The 27700-nt window shown below is 40.1% G+C and overlaps 1 protein-coding gene across 1 annotated transcript in view; it reads right to left on the reverse strand.

Moving 5' to 3' along the window:
- Positions 1 to 27700, reverse strand: part of b4galt2 (UDP-Gal:betaGlcNAc beta 1,4- galactosyltransferase, polypeptide 2) — a 160753-nt gene that overhangs the window by 119902 nt on the left and 13151 nt on the right. Inside the window, exon 2 of the mRNA XM_036596602.1 lies at positions 15404 to 15854. Coding sequence (XP_036452495.1) covers positions 15404 to 15740 — 337 coding nt within the window. The 5' untranslated portion in view covers positions 15741 to 15854. The remainder of the gene's footprint in view (positions 1 to 15403; positions 15855 to 27700) is intronic.

Genomic DNA, 27700 nt, shown 5'->3' on the forward strand with positions numbered 1-27700 from the left:
CAGCTTCATTACACAGCACCCGAATATCCAGTGATTTATGAGCAGGTCAGAAAATAGTGGATGCCTTTCACTATTCTGCCCAAATCAAATTACCTAGAGGTGCTCGTCTGTGGCTGAAAATAACTACCTCTGGCAATTTCACAGTGCAGGCAACACTTAAAATATCTCAGCATATCGCCGAGGTATGATCTGAGGTTAGGGTTGATGGAACGAGAAGCCACTGCTTATCAAACACCTTTGTTCTCGGAGTAAACACAGAGAATAAACAAGGACAAATGGAGCCCTTTTTAAGTTTGCAAGATGGAAACCAAACAAACACACTTCAAAACGTTGCCTTAGGACTAAACTTTGTGAATCAAGGTCTTCCAAAGTCATTTCCCCCAAATGTGCATACTGCAGGACACTTTAATTAGTGTAAAATGAACACTGTACATTCACAGTGTAGAACCTTTCTCCCCCCCTTTTCTGATTATACTGCAGCTAAGAATTTCCCCATCAGACGCCAGCACCATCTGTCAAAAATATTAAGGACTTGTTTCAAAGGAGACAATGTCCCAAGTGTCAGACACAACTGTCAGCAATTATATTTTAGGACATCATCATACAGTAGATTAGTCAGAACATGGAGAGAAACAGAGATATATAAACAGACATAACCGAAAACGGACAATCATTCTGAATAACAAATGCTGTACAAAAGAAGATCTGGCAATTTTGACAAGCCAGATTTTGGAATCTCGCCACATTTCCTTGTTTTCCAGGTCAAAAAGAGAACAGCATGCTGCATTCTGTGCTGAATAAGAACAGTAAAAGAACTGCGTGAGCTCTTCAAAGATTACCTTCCACCCTTTAAAAATTGGTGAGTGTGGAATGAAGCATGTTTTTCAAGAGAAACATCTTGCATTCATTAAGCTGTCCTACACTCGCTCCAGAGGCAAAATGGAAACTGTAAATAAATGTCCTTGAGATTGATCTTATATTTACATTTCAGTCTTACCCAAAGCAACTTGAACCAGCCATGTCAAAGGTACTTCAGGGCCAAGTCGATACCAAATCTGAAAAAAAGTAATAAATGTTCTTTTCTGTAATAGTGGCGGTACAAAGTTAAACTGGCAAAACAATGGTGACTGATTGTAAGTAAAGAACTCTGCATACACGAGAAAAACAACATGGTGATCAGTACTGCTGCAGCCACAGTACCATAAAGTAAAGTAAAGTATACCGAGTATACTTTAAAAGGAGAAAAGGCCTTTTTAATGCAAAAAGATGTCTTTTTTGTGCCAGAATGAAGCAGTGGTTTGAACTCATATGGCACAGATTGCACTGCTAAATAGAACTCCTAACCAGTACGTGTTCTGAAACCTCCTCCTGACTGTGACTGGTCCAAATATCACATTCTTTGTGTCACTAAATGGAAGCCACATGCAGATTTGACACACATTGTAGAATGTGTTCTTTTAAATAGCAGTGGTTCAGTTTTTGTTTTTTTCCTTGTTCAACCTGTAGAAATATTTTCAGCAAGGCACTGCTGACCTTCATCATGTTGCATATGACATGATGCTGCCAAGTTGCACAGGTACCAAACAAACCCAAACTAATCCAATCTTAAACATGAATTCTGCCAATTTTGATGTGAACTGCTCCATTGCAGAGAAACTTGCTGAGTCAAAACTGTTCACGTGGTGCCAGGAACCAGGTGTCTAAAGAGTTTAATCCCTTTAAAAGCTCGCTCGCAGAAAGTTACATGAAATGTTTACATATACCTTTAATATACCTGGGTTTTAATATACATTGTTTTATGATAGTTTTGAGAGGAGGTTTTGGCCTAAAATGTACTTCAAATGCATTCACAGTGGAGAGGTACACACAGGGCGTTGTAAGTCAAGATAGTTTCCAAAGAAAACTTAATAGTTTCAGATTTACTGCTATTTTGCCATTATCAACATTACATAGTAAAAGTTCAAGAATACATGTAGGTTCACTGGTGGTTTTGGTGAGTAAAAAAAATGGTTATATTTGAGTTTTAGACATTGCAAGCCCTGGTTCCTATCACCACCACTACAATACTACTGTACTACACTACTGTTTTTGTACAATATACCATTTCCCATAACCCCACTCTGAAGACTTTGTTTACATCTTAATGGTTGATTTATGCAGAAATTTTTAAAAATTGGTGGAAATCTCAAACAGATTTGTTTTGTTATTTCTGGCATGGCAATTTATAAAAATTGACAACAGTACCATAGAAAAAAGTAGCAGCCGCCATACTGAATTTTGTTTGTACTTGTGTAGCTTTTTGCTTGTAGCTCCAGTGAAAAACTAAAGAAATAAACTTTAGACACCAAACAAGTCTTGGCTGACTGACTACACTTGGAATAAGTGAAAACTGTGTACATGGGATTTACGGCCAAAGTATTCCTTTCTCTCAGACCATGACAGCACTAGCTATTAATTCCACACACCTCTGAGCCACAGTGGAGTTCTCTGGCCACTGGGCTATTGCACTGGAAGAATAAATGCAGCTCTGCAGCACCAAAATTAGATGTAACCTTACATTACCCACTGTCGGCTTTTCCCCATTTTACCATCACTTCCAATGCACATTAGAGTTAACAATGAAAATGCGTGAGCACAATACCAATGGCTCAAGCTCACTTTTATACAAATCTGGATGTGCTGTGGTGAAGCATGAGGCACTTACAGAACCTTTTCCAACTGCATTAAAAGCTTACAGCATGGGAACTCTCTTGGCAGAGTAGCAATGTAACCGCACAGTATTACTAGTCATCCTCAGTGCATCTATAAGGAATACAAGAACAATCATGTCCGTTCCCATTAGCACATCTCTCTGTTTCTCAGATTCTTTTATTGAATGGCACTCAAAGCCATTCATTTAATACAAGAATTGTCTCCTCCTAAGAAAAACAAATGTAATGGCACATAAAAGTTTTTTACAAGACACAAGCTGGCTGCATTGCAAATTCAAATAATGACAATCCTTGACACTCTGTGGACCCTCAAGTATAATAGTTCCTTATTGAGCTGTACCAAACTATTTAATTTACAGGACAAGTAGGCAACCTTGCAGTAAGGTAAAGAAGACTATGCTGGACCGAACCACTGAGTCAATTTTTCTTCACCCCAAAAGGAGTCCAAGGCAATACTATTACTGCTGGGAGCTTAACAAAAAAGAGCTCTGCCTAGTAAATCAAGTGTGGCGTTTATTTTCTTTCCAGAAAGAGAGCGGCCATTTCCATCTGCAGTGGAGGCAGAAGTGGAGGCGGCAGAGAGGAACACAGCATCTCCGATCCTGTCTCTTACCTGATCTGAACCGATGGAGTAGGAATAGATGAGTTCCAGAAACCTTTAGTGACCTGCAGTGTCCTCTGATCTCTCTCATAACTATTTCTGAATAAAGAATGTACAAGAGAGCGTTCTCTGCTAAATAAATTTTATTACAGCACCAATTATCTTACATAGTAGGGCTGTCCAATATATTGTTCCTTAATACCGATCGTTACATCAAGGCCTTTGCATTAATGATATCACAGAAGTGTGCAATATGCACTAGAGTCTCTAACCAATCAATTAATGGTTTATTTTGTGCTGTAAGCTTCTTGATCAATCACAGGCCCTGTTCACACCTTACATTAGCATGCATCTTTGGTGATGCAACCGTAAGTGGACAGCATTAGATACAGGTGTGACCAGGGTCCAATACATCTCAGAGACTCAACATTTGTAGCATGAACACTAAAGAGTCCCGATGCATCTCAGCAACGAAGGCCGTCTAATCAACTGGGTCATCACAGCAGAGATGACAGCAGCTGTGTAGCCTTTGTCTGCTCTCCCGTCAAGACCACTAGAAGTCAATCTGAGTCAAGACCAAGATCTGAACACATAGGCCACTTTTCCACTGCAGGGCTAACCAGTTCTGAGGCTAACTGTTCCAGTGGCATTTCCACACAGAACAATCAAATAGGTTCAGTTTGATCGCACAAATAAAAATGCCAAACAAATAAAAATAGTGCACAATTTTGAATCCACCATTCAATTCACCAATTTCTAAATGTTAAACAGCGCTGCTAACCAGAAAAAAGTAGCTGGTTAGTATTAACTTAGCTAGAATGCTGCCAGCTCTGCTTTTCACAGAACAGGTTTGATTCCTGACAAAAAAATGCTTTACTGACACAAGTTTAGATGATAATTCAAATCGGTGGAGGCGAAGCCAGGCAGCTGGTGTTGGAGAGACAGAAACCTGAAATTAAACCTGTTCTGTGGTGTCTGGAGCTGTAGCTAATGCTAGCTGGCTCCTCTCTCCTAGTTAACTTAGCTGTTAGCTCAGCTAATGAGTTCCAAACATTTTTCCCCCACTCTAAATTGAGGTAAAAATGGGTAAAAATCTAAACAAAAAATACAGCAAGCCAATCCTTAACCATGTCATGTCAATATATACTGGAATGTATCTTGCAAGAGCAATATGTAGAAACATCATTGTAATAATGTATTTTTTCAATATCATGCTGCCCAATCGAGAATACTGAACTACTGCCTTAACTCCTCCCTCTTAACATAACCTTACAGTCCTAGAGTGATAAGTGACTCCATTTGTAAATATGTATATTGCAATGTTTATCTCAAATACCTGAAATATCATTCAACTATACAACTCTATACGCACATACATATACACATACAGACTGCTTGAGTGGTCAGATAATGCAAAGTGAGGCCTCCTGGTACACTGTTGTGCCTGTGTACTGCGACTCAGACAAACATACCATCTGTATCAATTTCGGGAACAACTTGCCAACATCAAAAGCAATCTGGTCTTGATTTTGTCCATTAAGAGGATGCATTATAAAACACCAAAGAAAAACCTTCAGTAGAGTACGCTTTTAATGGAAGAAAGCTCTAATGTTTCCTGTTCTCGATAGCAGTCATTAGCCTGACAGTGCATTCTGTGCTAGCTCGGTCCAGCTATAGCTCCTCAGCCTTGTAAAACACGTGATCCACTTTCAATGTCCCCAAAGGAAAGCAACTCATCGAGGCCATGCTCTCTGATTTTCTCACATTCTCCCAGCCTTTATTGCTCTGTCTGCCGTAGGGAACATGACTCTCACTGAGAGAGCCATCATTACTGTGGCATGATGAAGACAAAACGTGACATCAGGATGTGTCAGGATGTGAGCTAACCTGTCTTCCATTTTGGTCAAACCACACAGCTGGCAGGCGCTTTTTTTTTAATTGCAGACTGCCACTGACTTCGGATTTGCAGACGTTTCTTTGCACATTTTGTGACACTATTAATGTGCATATTCGGCTGAAACGGATCTATGAATTATTGAGATGTGTAGCTACGTTGCCTTCATAAAGAATTTACAAGCCTACGTCAACCAGAAATATCCTATTATGCCAGGTTGGGTGACCATGCCTCGCACATGCAATATGACTGACAATGCTCACTATAAAAGACTAGCTCTTTCATTTGACACAGCTCCTCCATTTGGTGTCAGATCAAGCACGAATATCCTATTAGCGCAATGCTAAGTTGCGAGACCTTTTATTGATCTTGGAGCACTTGGGGCTCTGTATGCACTGACTAACAGTGAGTGGTCACTTTATCCTATTCATTAGCAAGGATGGCCATCAAGCCTAAGCTTATTGCATTAATTGGCCCTGGTCTAATCCAATATGACCGCCTCAGATCCTTTGATCTTGTAGGCCCTCTGCTGTGCATCTTCATTTCTTTTTCCTCTCATAATCAGAACATCTGATGTAAGTTGAATAAACACAATACATGAATGCTGTTCATAAATGACCAAATTGAATACGTAGACTGTCACGACAGGAAGAAAAAAAAAAGCTAAGAAATGTAAAAATGAGAGCTCCCATATTTTTAATGTCTTTAATGCTCTTTCATATACTGGCCACATTAACAGCAAGTGGAGCATTGTAGAGGCAGTGCTTCCAACAGCTGCATGCACATCTGTCCAACGACATATCCATCTTTTTACACAGCTCTCTCAGGGGACACAAAAAAACCTAGCAATTTTGTAATTCCTCTCCAGATGACAATATTAGGGTACTGTTTTGTCATTTATCATTCGGAGGAGTTTGCTGTTCGGTCTAGTTAAGGTGCCGATGTCTTAATGGCCGCCTGTGCAAATGCAGGAATTGAAGCAATTTTCTCCACTCCCCTGCCTCGTCGCCTCCTCGAGCCTTGAGCAGCACACGTTTGGCATTCATTGATTCCATGCCCACAATCTTCCACAAGACGCTGACCCGATGTGACAATCTTAATACCACCGACCCATTAACCATTGGGTAAGGGGGGAGAAATGTATTTAGAAAACCCACTACGCAGCCAGGCTGCCCAGCAGTTCATCAAAACAGGACAGTTGCAGAGGAAACACGCAGCCCCACAGGAAGCAGACTCATTTAAATGCCGTTAAAGTGGCTATCAGCGTGTCCAGAGCATTTTGCTGTCAATGGTAGGATCATTTAGTATGTCTCATCAGGAAACTAGAGCTCTGGCGTAGTGTATGAATGGCTGGCTATGTTAGCAAATGCTTTTTTGTGCTAGAGTTTGAGGGGTGATCAGTGGTACTTTTGCAGTGTTTTGTGATTTCTACACTAGAGTAGAGAGTTTCAAATCTGCGTTCTGAATGTATTTTCTGGTATAGCTGCAACTTTGGAATATTTTCGTTTTTTTAAATATTCTGTCATTATATAACAATAACAACACGCATGTTTAATTTTAATAAACGATTAGAATTCTTTTTTCTTATTGTTGGCTTAATTTGTGCACTATTGCACAAATTGTATTTATTTATTTTGCTTTTAATAAAATTTTTTGAAATACAAGATGATGAAAAAAATCAATGTTGAAGAATTATTTCATAGCATACTGCATTAAAATGGTGATCCTATTCACTCTGGCGAACCTGACTTGGCTCTGAACAGCAGTGAGCGCTGGCGGAGAGAAGAAACAGTGTCTTTTTCTCCACCTACATCTTCTACATCTTAAAAAGCTTTTTGGTGCTCTCACACAGGGGAGTAATGAAAAATTTTTAGCTGCTCAAAAGTGCTTTGTACCAAAGCACGCTTCAACAGTCAGCGCAGTCTGAATAAATTTCCTATAGCTCTGTTCAGCTAGTTAGCCTGCACACTTTTGTTGATTCTCGACAGTAAACACAACTGAGAGCATGCTAGCTAGCTTTTCTTTGAGGACAGTTTTGTCATACAATGGCCTGCATTGATCTCTCCAACAACTGGTTTAAAAAATACACTGTAGTACAAGAAATGAATTCCCTACTTCTCCAAGTTGCGTTTACTATCAAGAATAAGCAATAGCATGCCAGCTAGCTAGCAATACAGGGAAGTGGTAAGTAGTAAACGTGACGTTTATTCTATTGACTTTTTCCATTTTAATTGTCGGATTTAATCAAATATTATTTAATATTTGTCGCAGCCCTTGTTTCTGGTCCTACTAGACTTTGTAATTACTGGTAGTTAACTGAACTGTTCATGGAACTGATTGGCCAACTAGTGTCATACCTAACAGTGATCACAAAATGGATTCAAGGTCCAGATTTGAAGTCAAGCGGCTTAGCAGTTGTGTCTAACTTGCTACTAAACATGGACTGAAAACCCAAAGTAACACTGAGAAACAACAACTAAGAAACATGGTAGTAATGTATTAGAGTTTTATCACCTATTCCAAATAAGGTTTAAAATGTTAGAATTGTAAACAGTTTCTAGATTTTCAAATGCCACCAACCATGTGCAAAAAGCCACCATATACATCAGTTTCATAATTAAGTATTCCTGCATGGTCGGCTATATGGCACGAAAAAAGGAGAGAAAAGACAAGTGTACTTGTAAGACAAGGAGCATTAAGTACTCTAGCTCTCGAACAAAATATTCAGTGAGGAAAGAAGTGTAAGACAGGGTGGCTGAGGAAGAAGCATAGCAGGAGGATAGGGTGGGAGCCAAACAAAGTTAAAGGGCTATTTATACTCTCTGTTAGTTCGGAGAGCCCGGCACACCCCGGGGTGCCCAAAAGAAGACAAGAGACTGCAAGAGCAAACAGAGAAATGCTCTTCTGCCATTAGCCAGCCGCAGGAAATCCCACAAAGTGAAACAAGCGGAAGAATAAAGATTGCCTGAATAATTAAGGATGGACTCCTGAATGCATTCTCAAATGTAGTACAAACAAGCCAATTCTAAGGGCACTGTCCAGATCCCTATGTGCCCCTTATATCAGCATGAAAGGTGAAGACAAACAAAACGTCTTGACTTGTGTTTTTATTTTTCTTTCAAAGACTACAATTAAGAAGAAGGAATAGCCTGTGTTGAGAAAGTCGAGCCGAAATGCATCACCACTGAGCATTTAACAGAATGTAGAATAATGAAAATACAAATCACGTTATTTTGGTTATACCCATTTTTACATATTAGCTAAGTTAGTATTTTGGTCAAAATATACTTAGAGGAGGCTCCTCTTAAAAACATGTACAATAATGCAAATAAACTCATGCTAATTTGGATATGCCAGCTTTTACCAAAGTCCTTATAGGACAGTCTGGCATTTAATATCCAGCCATACAAGACCAGGCTTCTATCTCCTAGAATAACCAGACCAAAATACTCAAAACTTTGAGAAAGGTCAAATGACCTTCTCAGAAACATTTGAAATCACTGGTAAAATCTGACAAAAACCTTATCATTTGTGGCGTTGGCTTAATAACACAAAAAACTATTCTGGCTATTGCGTTTGCACAGATTTCCACAATGTTTTCCTGCTAGTGCCAAAATATCATCAACCCTGCTCTGCTCGCTGCGTAACCAGCAAGCTGATTGGCTCCTTTTCATGAAGGTCGGCACTTTCTCTGCAGACGCCATGTTCAGCATTACAAGCTTTCCCATTCATATTTTAACCAGTGACCAGTCTCCTCATGTATAACCTCTCTGTTTTTACTTTTAGCCATGCCAGTGTTTTGGTCGAAACATTCGTAAGAGAAGTTCCCCTTAATAATAATAATGCAAATAAAGTCACGCTAATTCACATCTACTACTCATTTTATCATGTCAATTTACATATATCAGCCACGCCAGCATTTTGGTTGAACTACTTCTTAGACAAAATAAATATTCAGTAAACGAAAATGTTAAAACAGACCACAAGAGTTTAGAACTTTCTGAAAACAATAAAAAGCATCCAAATATTTATCTTCTCTCCTTCTTTTAGACAGAGTCTGTGCCCACGAGTCTGCAACCCTCTCTCTGAAATGAGCTCCTTCTTCCAACTCTGCTCTCAGAAGATGAAAACAGCAGCTCAAGAAAATAATCTGTCTCTGCTCGCAGACCCAGGCGCTATTCTCCTGCTGCTCAGAGCTATGTTACCGAATGAGCTCACTGGCCACAGGCCACCATGCAACTTTTCATTTCGGCAGAGAAGCCTTGGAGAAAAGAGCAGAACAGGGCAGTGTTAGCCTCAAAAGCTATACTAATGTCAGATTTGGGGATTTAGAGACCTCTCTAGTGGAAATGTGTAATTGCACACAATATTCGAAGGACATCTTGTAACATCTGTTGTGCTTTGAACCTTCACGAGCGGATAAATCGGACGACGGCAAGCACGTTGAAAGAGCATTTAAAGAGAACTCATTCAAAACTTGGTCAGATGTGTCTTCTGAGGATGTAAGTAACTATCTACTACTGCCATTATATCATCATTAGTATAATGTTGATTTTGCATCTGAGACCTAAACATCGTGCCGGACCTTCTTTTTCAGCCTGTATGTGTGATGTGGTCCGAAAAACTCAAAAAACCACAAAATCTGACCAGACACCTCTGACTTTTAAATTACTATTTCAGGCTTTACAGGGTGGGTTGCAGCAGCGCACACACAGACCCTATTTCAGTGCATTTTTTTTTCCTTTCTCCTGACTCAATACTGCTACTTCTTTCACTAAAATCTTTAAAATCTTACACGCAGCTTTACAGCTTTTTGATTTGGTAGCAGTGCAAGTGGCCAAGCAACCAAACAGAGAACATACTATTTTAGTAATGTATATTTAGAGTAACTAATCCAGCCTATAACTCTCATCAGCACAGTGTTAGAGGGAGAAATAAACAATACAATTTAGGATGACTGACAATGTTATGCTGCTGACTGTTTTGTGGGGGCAGTTATGAGACCAAGGAGGGCCCTCCCCCCATTTCTGTATCGGAAGCTGTCCGTCATTAACCTCCATCTAAACACAAGAAGGCCGAGAAGCTCCAGTGTGCCGCCACCCACACTCGGCACCTGCCAGCTGGGATAGGATCTCGCACAGGCGTTGGTGTCTTCCCTGGGGCCTTTCCCTGCTATAAGATCCATGCCTGTCTGCACCTGTGACCATCAGAGGATGCACATGCCTCTCTAAGCTCCAAGCCACATGCATAGTTAAACATACCACAGTGCAAGCTATGCTCACTAGGGAATCGCTATGATCTGATAGACAACAGACAAATGATCTTACATCCCTGTGATAAGAACATAATACATACAGGATGTCAGTCAGGAGAGGAAAAGTTGCTTAACATGATAGCAGCTTGTCAGATTTTCAATGTAACTTTGCTGTATGTGTTTATTTATGTCTCAATCAAGATTATTTTCCAAAAAATGTTTGGCAGTTTGTAGTCGACACCATCTGGCAGTACCCCGAAGTATTCACTGTAGACTAGCTCGCCTTGTCTTGGCAGTCAAAATTCAAAACTCTACATAGACGTGCCATACTGTACGTCTCGTAGTACTGAATCATCCTGCCAACAGGGAACTGAATCATGGCTCTGCCATTGTGAAACGCAAGGAGGCTCTCATGAACAGCTTTCTCCTGCCTTTCAAAAACAACATCTCTGAAGTACACCATTCTTCTACAAAGCTGTACAGAGAACAGAGGCCTCTTTTTAGCCTCTCTTCCAGCCAGTAGAGAGAAAGGCAAAAATCAAGAAAAAGATTCTACAGAGAATAAAAAATGTTCGCTTGTATACTGCTCCCATTCGAGGCAACAGCACTCTTAAATTTGCCCTGACATGCTACAGTAAAGCTTAAGGACAGACTTACAGCTACTTTGTCATGCAGTGGGGCGGGTGGAGGAGCTTTGTGGTTGGAGATGTAAACAACTAAAAAGTGATAAGGTAGCTACGTTAGGAACTCTCATCAGTACCAAAGCAGGACCCAGAGTACAAAAAGAGGATGACAGTGAGAGTGGGTAAAAGAGACTACAAACAGAATGTGGGAGAGTGTGTAGGGGGGCAGAGCATAAGCAAGGTTGGCAGGGGGTGGGTCTAATGCATATGACTCACATGACGCAGCACAACTCTCAACTCCCTCAAGAGCTCCACTTAAAACTCATTAGAAGGATATGGGTGGCAAAGGCCTAGTGCTTGCAGGCATATCAAATGGAGGTACAGCGCATTCATTACAAAAGGTTGCCTCATTACGAGCAAGAAAATGCAGCACAATGACATTGTAGTTAATGAGCATTTTTCTTCGTGCTGATGGGGTGCACTGCTCAGGGAGAGGCGGTCCTCTCGCTATAGTAGAGCTTTGAGTTCAGTTGCATAATCACGGCTACAGATGTGTCACATTCACAGTACAGTAGACCTCCTCCAGTGTATGGATTAGGGCCGCTCTTGTCCTTGCTTATTCCATGCGGAATGCAAGCAGATTGGGAATAGCAATATAGCAAAAACAAGGCCAGTTGTGCTGAGTGTCTAAAGAGGTCATTTGCTTTTTATTGCAGGCATCATTCATACATACATACATACATACATACATACATCATCTAAACCGCTTATCCTTCTGGGTCGCGGTGGGGTGCTGGAGCCTATCCCAGCTGTCATTGGGCGGAAGGCAGGACCCTGGACAGGTCGCCAGTCCATCATTCAATTAAATAAATTAAATTCTAATTTATTTGTATAGCGGTTTTCACAAAAAGAGTTGTTGTCACAAAGCAGTTTTACAGAAGCCCTGTTCCAAGAGGAAGGAAGGAAGAAACTCTTCAGAGGAACCAAGACTCAAAAGGGGCACCCACCCCTAAACAGGTCAACAGTGGAACAAACCAACACAACACAAGACAAAGTGAGCATTATCATTATACAGAAGTACTCAGATTAACCAATAAAAACCAATGACTAATGTAAGAATGAGATCAAGTATACAATCCATGGCCAGTGGCGGCAAACAGAGTTTCCACGGTAACAGACCCCAGCAACTGTAAAAACTCATTTGTCATTGGTATAAAAAAGGTTGTTCATTTATTGATTTATTTCATGCAATTCATAGCAAGACACTCAGACCCCATTAACACCTGGTCACATCATGCGTTGAGTATCAGGAGTGTATCTGGATAAGACCAAGCCACATAAAAATGCACACCCAAGACACATTTGAAACAGATAAAAATCTGATTGCACAAACCACTTCAGCAGGTGGCCTGAGACACATTTAGGCCATAACAGTGTAAAGGCATTTGTCTCTCCAAGACACACACCAAAACCCCTCCCAGTACAACCAAAACTCCTCCTCAGGCAGTACTACAGACGAGGCTGAACGGATAAAGAATCGGTCTTTGTTTACCACGTAACGAGCAGATTCGCATATTCTTTTCCACACAGCAATTGGATTTGAGTCTGGAGACGCATTTGGCTACCAAGTGTGAATGCATGTGGCTAAAATCTTATCAGGACACAACCCAGATACCAGTCACATGAAGTGAAGGTGCAAATGGGGTCTAGTACTCCAATCCGTGAACATAACTGAACATAACTAAACATGCTGGGTGATGGGATATCCTACATTAATGCCATATTATCAATACCCAATAAAGATGAAGTTGTTGTAGAGATGTGGATATTGAGCTGAGCTGGTTTAGCACACTCAGTGTGGCAGATATCACGCCTGGACAAAAAGCTGCCTTTATGGTACGGTATACATCTTAGGACATCCTCAGATATCAGCATCAGGTTTCAGACACTGTCGTGTCTCAGTTCTCATACAAACAGGCTAAGCTAAGTGGCTACAGACACTATGGCATTGGATGGTAATGTTCATGTGACACTTGCATTCTGCCTTACTAGATCACTTACAATTTCAAGGCCAAATTAAAGATGATAGTATACAACAACTTCTACTAAACTGTGCTTTTATTATTTATTTGACAAAACACCACAAACACAGTGATGGTGTACGAGTTGAAGTTTTATCTTCGTCAAATAAAAGAAAATAATAAAAGCACAGTTCAGTAGAAGTTGTGGTTGTAGTGATATTGTCATCTTTAATTAAAACGAGGTAAAGATAAAGCACCGAACCTGGTTTAACTGTTTACCACAGTTATTAGTATAGTATATTGTAGTATGTTGTGAGGCAGCTGTACAAAGTCTAGGACTGAACAGTTTTAGGCAGTGTCTGCACCAGAATCACCCACGCAAAGCCTGACCCTTGCAGATGATATCCAACCAAGGCCATCAAACTTATGAGAAGGACGAGTGTCGCATGCAGGTGAGGCTTTCCGACACAGCAGGAGAATTCTGGATAGGTGAAGCGTCTAGGATTAAATACGTCACATTGAGGAAGATGGCTGACGCCAGATCTGTTATGCCTCTCCGCTCAGTCTAGAAAACAGAGCGGGACACCAGCTTTTAGACTAATTGGAGTATGCAGAGAATCCATTACAACACGGAGAGGCATCACAGTGGCTGCCTACATTTTGCCGCACACACACACAGATTCTGCTTCTACCATTTTATCTCCTGTTCAGAGAGTGCTAATTAAGAGTTTCCAGGCATGAATACACCCCCCTCCCTTTGCTCTTCTTTCTCGCATTCCCTCGCATAACTAGCCGTTTGATCTGCTCTGCAAGCATTATTACACTGTAGTTATGAAAGAGATTTTATTCTTATTGTTATAAAGACAAGGCTCCCCATTTTTAATACCCTGATCTGGCTCTTCTCTCACTGCGTTTTAAACTGTCCCCTTTAGCTGTCAATAAAATGCTCTGACACGGGGCATTCCCAGAGCTGCCATTAGAGGCCTTGTGAATCGCAGTTTGTCCCACTTTCGCCCTCTTTTCCACTTCGGCGCTTAGTCAGAAGAAAGCGGCCCTGGGCCCTCCCTGGGTCAGGGTTTTGACTGTTTTGCAACATCAAGTTAGAGACCAATGCATGTGCCGCAAAATAATTCAGCTGACTAGTAGAGATGTTAAAATAAACATGTTTTCAGATTTTATTTTCAATTCTGAGGCCACAATTTTTGATATTTAATGTCTTCAAAATGTCTTGATTCTACAAAGCTCTAATTATGTACTACAAAGATTGACAAATTATTTTATTTATTTCAAAGCAAGATTATAAAGTAGTATATCCTTCTGCAAAACGGTGACCATATGATCATCTCTACAAACAGACCATGTCAAAATAGTGATCTTATAGAAAAACAGAAATACTATAGAAGAGACAAAATAGTCTAGAAAACTATGAAAGAGCACAACTGAGCTTGTATAAAACCTCTTATTGCCTCCATTTTCAACCTCCCAAGACTGAAATATCAACATAACCATGTCACAAAAACAGTTGTATGTAAGTTGAATACAAATTATAGGTTTTATAGGTATAAGATATTTCTCAACAGAGAACTTAAATAAGGAATTTTTCTGCAATTTTTTGTGCACAAATACTATTTAGTTTACCATACTGGAAAAGAAAAATGTTCTATAACTTCTAGCACAGGCCACATATACTTTTACCCCCACACATGCTACATTCAGAAAATAAGCAGTAATTGTGCATTAAAATGTGTGCATTAAAAAGTGTGTTCTCTGTAGATGTGTTGACTTATTTCTACTTTAATCAATGAAACCTCATTTGACCAGAAGCACCTAAACTTTTGCATATGACTGTATTGGCCATATCAAAATAGGGACCTTAATGAAAAGTATAAAAACTAAGACAAGAAAACTCAGCACTGAGCTCACATAAAACCTTATATAATCTCTATTTCCACCTCACAAAACTGAAATATCAACATAAATGTGTCACAGAAACATAATTAAAATAAGTGCAAAATTCTGGGCAGTGATTTGGAAAGTCTGACAGCATTAACTACAACTAAGCCACTGTTTCAACTTTTTCATGCTTTGTGGTTTCCATGAAAGAAAAAGTGAGAGACCCTCAGAAAAGACTAACGGGTGTATCTGCAGTACCGTTTTAAATTTCTATACACTCTTTTTATCGATACTGTATTGAAATCATTACACCTGTATGGACTAGATGGCTGTACCCAGTAACGCATATGCTGAAAAAACAACATGCAAACCCAAAGCGAAAACAGCAAAAGAAAGCATCCCATACCAAGTCCAGGAGGCACCTCTGGGCATGGAGGAATGGGCTTAGGGGTGGGGTGTGTGCGGTTGGCCTCAGGCTTGGCGGTGGGTGAGAGCTGGTCAGCAGCAGCCAGGTAGCTAGCAAAGGTGGTGTTGGGTCTGCCGTTGGAGTAGTTGTAATAGTAGTGGTGGGGCCCCCGGGAGGCGTTGGCGCCGCGGCCGTTGTTGAAGCGGCTAAAGATGTCAAAGCGCTGACTATACACATCAAAGTAGAGGATCATCATGATGAGGAAGTGCACCAGGCACAGCAGCAGCACAGCCTTGCAGATCCGCTCCAGCGTCCGGCCCAACATCAGCCGGCTCATGGTCAAGGCCACGCGGCTCCCGCCGCAAAGGGCATCCGGTCAGTGGCCCCTCCTCGCCTCACCCTGCCTCACCTCGCCACTGGACAATCCTGGACAGCAACTTGGAAAAACGTCCTGCGGGAGACAAAAGAAGGGGAATTCTGTAATATAAATCTGTATTGTTTGTAGTACACAGCTGTAAGAACAGGTCTCCGAACACTTTAGAAGGTTCTTGTGGAATGTAACCTGGGCCCATATTTATCAAATACCTCCGCGCAAGACTTCTGATTTGAGATCAGGTATCATCAATTCATGTGATTTGATTCAAAGTTATGTAAAGGCCTAAATCGATCTCAGATCTCATGTTTATTCTGAGACATTTGGCCAATATGGGCCCCTGATCTTCATCTAACACATAATCACATAAGTTGTTTAACAAATACATACATCATTTTACGTATCGCCACTGCCCGAAGAAAAACATGCATCTCCAAAACGGTTGACTAACTACACAGGAGACTGTTACAACATTCTTAAGGTTTTGTGTAAGTTAATGTTAAGAGGTTTTATTCCAAGTGATTTTAGTCCATTCATCATGAAACCACACAATGTAAAGACCAGCTGCCATTTTCAAATAATCAAGAAAAATAAAAACAAATAAAAATGAAGATACATTTTTTTGACATCAACCATGTTTTATTGCCCAAATGGTTTAAATAATCAAGGTTACTAATACAAAAAAGTATAAAAGCCTCTACTATAGTTACCTCTTGTGGGTAACTGGAGTCAGGTGTTCCATACAACACTGGTGTGTGTTTGAACTAACTTTTCAAACAAAATTCCACACACTTTGGTTACCACATGTGCTACATGCTTCATCAGAACAACAGAGATTTCAGAGAACCTTGAAGAAAAGGTGCTGAAGCTCATAGGACTTGTAAGGGTTACAAGTGCATTGGTGAAAGCTTTGGCCTCCATTAGCCCGCAGTCAGATGAAAGGAATTCTTAAGAAAATCAGAACCACCACTACTCTCCCTTGGACAGACCATCCTAAAAAGATAAGTGAAAGTGCATATCACAGAACTCTCAAACAAGTGATAACGTCTGCATTCACAATTCTATCATAAACACTGAACAAGAGTGATAACGGGAGTTTAGCACAGAGGAAACCACTGCTCTTAAAATCCGCAATTGCTCATCTTTTGATACGTTATAAAATTACTGGAGTTAGGCCTACACCATATATCACAACCCACACTGCAGTCTTTGCCTAAACTACTACTACTTTTCTGCATGCATTCTGGGAGACCCCTACATACATAGCTAACTTCTGGAAGTATGTTACTCAAACGGTATTAAAGCTTATTGGTGTCAATCTCAAGCTAGACCCGTGTCTTTGTCTGCTAAATGATTATTCTGGTTTTAAACTCTCTGCAGAAGCGTATGGCATTTGCAGGGTTTACAGCTGGGGAAAAATATATTCTCCAGGGTTTAAACTGGACACCAATTTAAAGATTTTGGGATTGAATCACTACTAAATCTTGTATTGTCAGAATATCCACTGTTGAACTGTGGAAGGGACTATTTTTCTTTTTGAGTGATAAGACTGATGTGCTCGCATGAACTTAGTGAAAAATTGTAATTTGAGATCTGCCCCCTTCTCTCTCCCCCCATTTCCTTGACTGTCTTGATTTATTCTAGTGTTTTGTTAGAAAATGTCAATAAAAACTGTGGCTCAAACAGAAAGAATTCCGTATTCTATATTGGACCTTTCCTGACTTCAATCTCATTGAAATGTTGCAGAAGCAGGCAGGTCACATAAGACATTATAAAAGTCCTAAACTGTAAGAGTTTTGTAAAATGTTAATTAATTAATGTAAAATATTAATTATTGTGATTCAGATGAAGAGAAGCCATCAATGCAGAAGTCTAAATAATTCCAAGGGGTTCATAAATATTGTCTCACAACTGTACTGCTGATATCATAAATCACTTTTATAGACAAAGCTTTGTTAACTGCATCTTAATATTGATGTTCTACGCAATAAAGACAATTTTTCAACAAATCAGGCTAAGGAAGAGTTACTGTAGCATGATTTGGTGTAGTTTGGTGATCTGTGCTGCAAGAGATCATTTCACACATTCTGCTAACCCTGTGTTATGTCACAAGATCTCTCTTATTACACTGGACTCTTTCTGCCTTTGTGTCCTCTATTATTGGGTCTATTCCTGTCGTTCTCTCAATGGCTGGTTGGATAGCAGCTAGCTAACTTCCACTGCCTGGATTCTTGCCAACTCTGTCATGTAATTTATTGATTTTTAACTGACACATGGGTTACAGCAGACTTTCATTACATCAACACTTCCTTGCACTGTCAGTTCAACAGCCCCCATTTACCATGTAGCTCACATGAATTATTAGGCATCTGAACTCCACGGGAAATCAAATTATTACTGTCTTTCTCTGATTCACATCATTCTTGCTCTGTGCTCTGAACATAACAAGACATGCTCCAAAAAACATCTTCAGAGCCAAGTATGCCACAAACAAATAAGTCGATTCCAGATGAAGTGCTTTTGCTCAGCAATTGTAAGAAAATGACTTTCTGTAGGCTCTGTGGAGTCTGTGTGAGGATCAACCAGAGCTGCCATCAAAGCCTCACCACAAGCAATTTCAGTGCTGATGGGTTTTTCCAATAAAGCAGACAGGACAAAGGACTGAGAAAGAGTGGAAGAGCAAATGAATAAAACAGACAAGAGCCCAACCTCCCAGGCTTGGAGCCAATTTTCCTCCCTTTCCTCGTCTCTCTTGGCATGATCGTGGGAGGAAACATCTCGGGGAAGGACTCCTGATTTCACACTTGGCTGAATAGTGAGAGCTCCCTGGGGGAAGATAAGGTGCAGGGCTCCAGCCTGGCTACTCCATGTCTCTCCCAGAGACTGACCGCATGTGGGTGGATGACATGCTGAAGCATCATTGCTACCACTGGTTGTCAGAAGGTTTCCCAGTGTCTATGGTCCCATCCTCTATAGGTACAGAAAACCAATGCTTGGCAACACAGCCTGGTTTCAGCTCCTTCTGGGAATATGTATACATGCAGAAACAGCAGCTCACTGCACAAGATCTCTAGCCCTGCTTTTACCTGCCCTCATAATGAATCACAGACACAACCAACAGAGGTAGAAATAGACAGATACCATTGCAGAGCTGCAAGGAGATGCCAGAAAAGCCTCTTTACTTAACATTATTAAATGGATCAATCCACATTCAAAACTATTTCTTAGCCATTTTCGTTATGAACTTCTAACAGTGCATTGTGTATTAATGAGGGATGGGCCCTCTGACTAACTTTGATATTCAAGTGTCTATAAGAGTTCAGATAATTGGCTCATCTCGGGTAAGAAAGAAAGCTATGAGCTGGATATTAACATACAATAAACAAACATGGTAAAGTGGTTTTCTGGCGGTAGCAGGCTAAAAAATACAGTACTACAAACCAAAATTTAGCAGCTAACAGAGGTGTACGTTTGAAAACATGTTTTATTAGTCAAAAATTGCCAAGAATCTCGATGCATCTTTTTTTTCTATACATGATTTCTATTTTCTTACTGTCTGAGGACCTGGTAGTTTTAAAAAAAAAGTATTTGTAATGATCCATAATGCATTTATGTCCAATATCTTTTATTAATAAAACAAATGGAAGTGATGTGGCAAGAGAACTGGAAGTCTCTCATTCACTGCTCTTGTTTGGAGACGCTGCTGCCACTCATCTGCGATAAAATACGCTGTTAGGCTGAAATAAGATCCAGTGGTAATGGATGACCATATCCATAGTATTATATTAGTAATTTGTTTTATTTTACTTTTATATATAAAAGCTGCAATTTGTAAGATTTTTAGTTTAAAACATAGCAAAATGAACTAAAATTATCAATTCATGTGAAGAAAGTGAAGAAATAACAGTTTTGACGTTATGTTAAAGACATCTATGTATTGTGTTGCAGAGATACGTATCTACTGAAGTTAGCATGCTAACCAGCTAGGCACGGCCCATTGTAATACCACTTTGTTCCTCAAGAGGCGATAGTGCGTCACTGTAGCATCAAGTCTGCCATCAGTCCAACATGAGAGGACGAAGTAGCAGCACTGCCCCGATGGCATATTCTAACCTCTTGTCAATTATGTTGCGATTCTCCCTGTTATTAGTCAATGTACCATCAAAATTATTTTAAAGCTATTATTTAAAGGTAAGATTGTTACATCATGTTGCTTTAAGGACAGGAAGCCAATAAAAGGAACAGGAAATGCAACGATGGCTGAAGTTCTTGGCAAGCGACCATTGTAACCACTGCCGCCTGCAAAAAACACTTTCAGCAGCAGAGAAAAAAAAAGTGACATAAACAGCAGCAATACAAGAGTTCTAGTCTGATAAGGGGGGTGCTGTGCATTTCCTTGTTTCTTATCATAAGGGTGGACACCACAACTTTGATGATATGTTGCCCCCTATTTCTTTGGAGAGTGGAGTGTGGATTTGACAGGTTGTCATCTTACATATTGCTCCTTTAACGTAGCAGGTAGTTACAGCCTCATGTTACATTGTTACATGTTACACATAAAAGAATAGTCCCATATGAAATATTTTAACTGAGGAAGGAAAAAAAGAGCACTGGTACTGTAACGATACTCAGTATCGGTCAATACTAGGTTCAAGAATCGGAAATGGTATCAAACTGGTCTAAAAATGAAGATCTGTGGCAAGAAGGGAAGTGGGGTGTATACAGAGTCATTGGATGAAAGACAGAGAAACCAGCAGTGAAGGCAGGAGAGCGCTGTGTTCCAGGCCAAGTCAAATCCAATTCCAGTTGGAATCATGCGCTAAACTTATGACAAACGTCAAACTTCTTTCTATGATCAGTTTAAGCTGTTTAAAATGCAAAAACTCAGGCAGCAGGCAGTGTTCCCTGGTGGTGCACTAGGGTAGGTGGATGCAGAGGCACATATACAGTCCTCCTCTCAGAGCAGCAAATTGTCCAAACTGAGGCCTGAGGGCAAAATATGACCTCTTAAGACTTCTAATTTGGCCTGCCAGACCATATCTACCATTAGAAAGACTTGAATTTTATTCAGCCAGTCCATTCTGAGCAAACTTCACACAGATTTTGTTACTTAATGGCCTCTGACTCAACTTTTGGCCCAGCTGGGTTAAAACTTTTAGATACCTCTGCTCCAAAGCATCAATACAAAACAACTTCATAGCAAAGGGCCAAAGTCCAAGCTTTGCCAGTCGATACTCACTCAGTTGTCAAACAAAAATCACATTCTGAATGAAGTTTCCAAGTTTTGCCTTGGTTAGTCATAAAGCGCTTATTTCTCAAGTTGGTATGTGCCGGAGAGGACATGTGAAAGAGTCGAGCGGAGAGAGAGAACTGGCTCAAAGAGCATTTTGTATGTTCAAGTCCCAGTACTAATACTGGTGAAATATTCATCAGAGCTGCAAGGACCTTGTGGAAAAAGGCCCCTGGCAAGAGCTTGAGCAAAAAAGCTGTTTGTTCTACTTGCTATTATAACCACACTGAGAGCATCATCTCCCTACAGATTAAAAATTAGACTATAGTGCACTATCAAGGTGCAAACAGCCATAATCTTTTAGTATACAGTGCTAATTTTGACCTATGGTAGCCTAAGGTAAGTTTTGCCAACAGAGTATTAAGGTTATCCACTGTTTGCTGCCTTTGATGCAGCAAGTTGTATTAACAAGTGTTTTTCTGGTTTAACTGTATGCCCAAATAAAATATTCTCTTAGACAAATGCGAATTATGTCATGTGAAATGTATTCCCACATCAGAGTTAATTAGCCAACTTCAAAACTACTAAAGTTATCAACTCATTTTAACAAAGACACATTGAATAATAACCTTGATTTACATTAGTAACCATATAAAGCCCTTGCAAGTAATGAACTCTGACTATTTTAATAATACGAGACCATTCAGACACAGTTAATGAAAGAACATACCCTGGCACCAAGTCAACTTCAGATGCATCCGCAGCAGAATGGCACAGAAATAGAAGCATAACTAATGAATATTTTACATGGAACCTATGACATAAACTAATGGATGCAAAGAAAAGAGGGTTTCAAATTTATGAAGGCAAGTGCGCCAAATGAACTGGCAACACAACCAGCACAGCATGTTCAATTTTTAATAACGCACAGACTTTGCTGTGGTGCTGTCGCAATCCATTATTAATTGGATCTTAAAGCCAGCATTCACTTAATCTCCAAACTGATTGCCCTTTGGAACAGAACAGAAATGTGTTAAGAATACGGCTAGCCTGCTTGACCAAAAGCTGCAGGTTCAGTCAGGCATACTACCATAACATACACTGTATGGCCAAAAGTATGTGGATACCTGACCATCACATCTATGTGAACTTATTGGATATCCCATTCCAAAACCATTGGCATTAATATGGAGCTGGCCCCCTACAACAGCCCCCACTTTACAGGGAGAGCTTTCAACAAGATCTTGGAGTGTGTCTTTGTAAACTGGTGCCCATTCAGGGAAAAGAGTATTTGTGAGGTCAGGCACTGATGTTGGATGAGAAGGCTTGGTCTGAAATTGACATCCACTTTATCCCAAAGGTACTCAGAGCAGGGCTCTGTGCAGGCCACAGGAGTTTCTCCACACCAATCTCATCCAACCTTTCGCAAACTGTTGGAAGCATGTCATGGTATGCTGCAGCATCAACATTACTATTTTCTAGAACTAGGGAGCCTTACTCAAGTCCTGAAAAACAGCCTTAGACCATTATCCCTCCTCAATCATACTATCCTGTTTGGAACTCTGTAGTGAGTGATGCAACAGAGGATAGGTGATTTTACACGCTATGTACTTAAGCACTTGGTAAGCCTGCTCTGTGAGTTTGCATAGTGTACTACTTCCTGGCTGAGCTGTTGTTGCTCCTAGATACTTCCATTTCATAACAATAGCACTTACAGTTGACTAGGGCAGATCTAGTAGGGCAGAAATGTCACAAACTGACTCGTGGCAAAGGTTGCATTTGGGATGATCCTTTCTACTGCCAATGTTTGTCTATGGAGATTGCATAGTTACATGCATGCTTTTATAGACCTGCAAGCAATGGGTGTGGCTGAAACTCAATAATTAGGAGGGGTTTCCATGTACTGTTGGCCATATAATGTATGTTAAAGGTAGGAACATGAAATTGAGTTATCATACAATACAAACGAAATACAAAACAATACCAAACACTGCAAGTAAAACACACAAGCACTGGACAAACTGAAAATTGCAGCAACAATTAGACTATGTTTTCTGAAGTATTCCCAAATAATAGCAATTACATCCTTAATAAATGAGGTGCCACACACAACAGGTGAAATTTAGATGTCTTATTATGCTAAGAAACATCTGGCTGAACAGCAGGCTCACCTAAAGCTGCAAAAACCACAGTTGGATGATAAACATCAGTTTCTCACTGCCTGTAACCATTTCCTCCAGCATACCTTCACCACCATTATCTATAGTAAAATATGTATAGAAAGGTATTACTGTATATCATCAAATATGGTTAAAACCTTTACAATAAAATCTATATTACGTAACTGTACAACTAAGCCTTTAATGACTGAAAAAACAAAAACAGAAATTTGTAACAGTGCACAGAATTATTTCATTCACTATGTTTACATGCAGACAATAGCCAGACTAATATCTCAGTCTTAAAAACTGGACGAAACCAAGAGCTGTATAAAAAACGAATCAATTTATATATAAACTATAACCCATTTACTTGCAGGCTGCATAGTCTGACTTTATAACGACAACCCTCTCCCTTTATTACTCACCTCAGTTTATACAAATGGGATTTTTCCACTGTTTGATATATTGTTTTTTCTCCTTCTATTTAAATAATTAATGATTATTTTCACAAAATGTTTAATATTAAGGACATCTCAGATGTCTTAAGGATATCTCTTCGTGCAGCAGTTTCTCTTTTTGTCATTTGTTTGTTTTTGTGTCAAAAGGCTGTCAACACACAGGAGATACTAAAGGAAGTCTTAAAATCTCCTTGTGAAAGTCAGTGGAGTGATTAAAGTGTTGTCCACGTATATCTTCAAAGGTCCAGCCAACATTATTCTGAACCACATGTTTTAAATCAGGCTAAATTTAGGCCAACTAAGACCAACTAAGTCACTTATAAATACCTAGGGTCATGATTTTGGAGGGGTAATTTTGTGATGGCACTGGTGAGGCAGGCACTGAAAAAGTTCTGTCCCACTGAAAGTTCCAGTAACGTTTGGCAGTTCTTTGGTCCCCCAACAACTTGTAGTTATATAGGGGGTGTTTGATTGTAGTTTGGGAGACATTCTGACCGCAAGACCTAACTAATGTCTGCAATTCCCCAGCTGTGATCCTTGAAGATTGACTGTCAACTTGAACCATCCTACTCACTGTGCACCAGGTCAGTACTGAACTACGTCCTCTTCCCAGGAGGTTCTTAATATCTCCAATTACTGACCTGATAGTGAAAATTTGCCTTTTTTTTTAACTGTTTAGCTGTTTTGCTTGTAGCCATTTCCTGATGTGTGCAGCTTAACAATCCTTTGTCATACTTCATTGCTGTATTCTCTGGTCTTTCTCATAGTGATGGATGGAAATTTGGCCTGTGTTTCATCTCATATACATTCCCCAGTGAATCAAGAAGGTATATAAGTATATATTGTAAGTGTTCCTCATCGCTCAGGTGAACTTAAAAACATAAAGTATGAATAGGAATATACTTTAGTTAGCTTTAGTTTGCTAATATTTTTAATGATTTTTTTACAGTTTTTTTGCCCATGACTACCAGGCCTGCTAATATTGGTGAGGGCAATATATATATATATATATATATATATACACACATATACACACACTGATCAGGCATAACATTATGACCTTGTTTCTACGCTCACTGTCCATTTTATCAGCTCCACTTACTATATAGGTGCACCCTGTTCTTCACTAGTCAGGACCTCCATGGACCCTCACAGAGCAGGTAGTATTTGGGTGGTGGATCATTCTCAGCAGCGTCCTGTGACCACTGATGAAGGACTAGAGGAGTTGATAAAAATGAGCATAGAAACAAGGAGGTGGTCATAATGTTATGCCAATGTTGCACGTGTGAACACTGCGCTAATGAAAATTACAGTTAAAAAAAAGGCAAAAAACATTAAAATAGAAAAATAAACTTTATGTACTCTACCTGGTACATAATTAGAGCAGAAATAATTAGAGAGAAAAAAAAATTATCTCAGTTGGATCATATCAATATATCCCTAACAGAAATGGCACCATGGCAAGCGTTGGCCCTATCATCAGGAGATCGCGAGTTCGATCCCTGGTGATGCTACAGCCATCCGTGGCCGGTAGTCCAAGAGAGGACAATTGGCCTCGCTCTCTCTGAGTGGGTGGGATGGCCCCTCCTTCTCCCCCCATCACTTAACGTGATGCTAGTCAGCGCAGGCGTCTGTTAGCTAACATAACAGATCTGGCGGATGGCGCTTTCCTCTGAGCGCGTTCAGCTGTCCAATGACGCTGCGTGAGCGGCAGTTCGAAAAGAAGCGGTGGCGCTTCACAGGTCTCGGAGGAAGCCTGTGTTAGCCTTCGCCCTCCTAGCATTGATAGTATTGTGTGATTGGGGGACTCCTAACTAGCGGGTGGAATTGGTGACGACTAAATTGGGGAGATCCAATAAAATCCAAGGCACCAATCAGATATAGTATTGGTATAGGGCTGATATGCAGAAAATGCTGGATTGAACATTAGAAGGAAAAAAGAACAAATGAAAAAGAAAAAAACTTTGTCCTCAAATACCCCTTATGCTTGAGTGTTTGAGTAGTTTGAGCATGACAGCCTACTTTTAGATAGACACTTAAGTGAAGTGCCTCAATTTCAAATAACTCATTTTAAAGCCTACTAATTTTTAAATGAAAAAATTATTAGTTTATTGGTTATAAAATGTTCTGGCTGATAACTAAGGTTTCAATATTGTGCCAGCTCTAATTCATCAAAATAATTAATGAAAAAATAAAAAACACATACAACATAGCATTCTGGCAAACATACTGAATGAATTCCTGCTTCGCTTTAAGTGGAACAAGTACAACCATTAACGGTCGAAACACTCCTGCACACAAGGGGCTCATAGGAATGGTGCCAAATGTTCTAATGATCACATATTTAAAAAATACTGTAAAAATACCTCAATAACAGCAACACACATAAGCATAGTCAGCATCATCTTCACCACTTTCTTCCACAGTACTCTACTGCAGGCCAAGAACAAACAACACTATGTTCCACCATGCACAATATTCCACAGGAAAATACTGAGAGCTAAGGGATTTGGGTAATGAACCTCCCCCAACTCACAAGCCTGCCAGTCAATCTCAGCCCAACAATAATTCAACTGGACCTTAATGGCCAAAACTCACTGAAGAGTCAGTCATCGATCATCTGTCGACAACAACTGTACTGCTCTGATTGCACCTACCCCTGGAGTCTGAGTGAGTGCAACCTCTGATGTACTGGTAGACTGAGTTTGTGGAGAACAATCCAACTTATGGAGAAGAGAGAGGTTCAAAGTCAGACTATATTTTTTCTTTGAAAGCAGGCAAGAATTTATTTTTAGATGTTGCCATGCAGCAGAGCAGTGATGGAACGGGTTTCAACAGAACATGGTCTGAGCCGGACACTAAAAAACCGCACCACTATAGACTGTAGGAAGAGAATTACAATAAGCAGCAGGTCCTAACAGCAAAAAACATGCACAATGATCAGGTTCAAATGTGCTCATTTCAACACGAAGCATATCACTCTTGTGGATTCTTGCCTGCTCATATTTATTTTATGTGGAGAACATTTTCTATATTCTGAATTCAGGGCTCTGCTCCAAGCCCAGAAGGCTATATATATATACTGGAGGCTTTTCCCGCTCTGGTCTCACTCCAGGGCTAAAAAACCCCACAGCCAGCTCCTCCTGCCCTCATACAAAATACATGAAAACAGGCTCGGTTCGACAGCGAGCTTCTCCAACTCACATTGGAGAAGAAGGAGAAACTCTTGGGTTTCTCCTCATCTGCTCTAACTTCAAACATCTCCTTAGCTCCAATCCACGGCATTTGACTCTGCCAAGTTGGTGTGGAGCTAAGACGAAAAAATACATCATGATTCATGTTACATAGTATGTATCAAGACATTTAGTTCTCTGGATGTTTGTGAACAAGCTGAAACAAGTTGTGTTATTGTTTTGCTATATGTTGTTGATCAGAGGAGGATGGGTTCACCCTCTGGCTCTTCAGTTCCTCTTGCTTTTGGAGAGATTCTTTTTGCCTCTGTCACACTTTGCTTGCTCATCTTGGGGCTTAGACCCAGATTTTCTCTAAAGCTGCTTTGTGACAACGCCCACTCTAAAAAGCGCTATACAAATTAATCTTGAATTGAACTGAATATGAAAAAGTCTTTTGCAGCACTTTCAGGAGCAAACAGCACATATTCTGGGTATTCTGGATAATTTGCGATGACCAGTTTTGCATTCTCTCATTTTCCCCACCTTAGAAAACCAGCAGTAAATTTGTGCCATTGTCTCAAAGAAAGAGCTGAGAGATTAACAACAACGTCTTAGGGGGAGATCTGGGCTAATAATGAGTTACCTGTAGATGAGTCCGGCTAATCAGAAGCAACCAAACACTGACCTGATGTGCATGTAGTAACGCAGTCAAAACTACTAAACGGGCAACCTGGCTCACTCAGCATTCATGCCACAAGTTAGAAAAATAAATAAGCTGGTATTCCAGGCAAAAAACAAGACCTGACCCTGAATATTTTATGTTACTAACCAGCCATACAAGCCACCGATGCAAGGATGGACTAAAATTTGATGAGGAAAATTTATTAAGACCGCTATTGTT

This window comes from Colossoma macropomum, unplaced genomic scaffold (assembly GCF_904425465.1).
Source record: "Colossoma macropomum unplaced genomic scaffold, Colossoma_macropomum, whole genome shotgun sequence".
Lineage (NCBI taxonomy): Eukaryota > Metazoa > Chordata > Actinopteri > Characiformes > Serrasalmidae > Colossoma > Colossoma macropomum.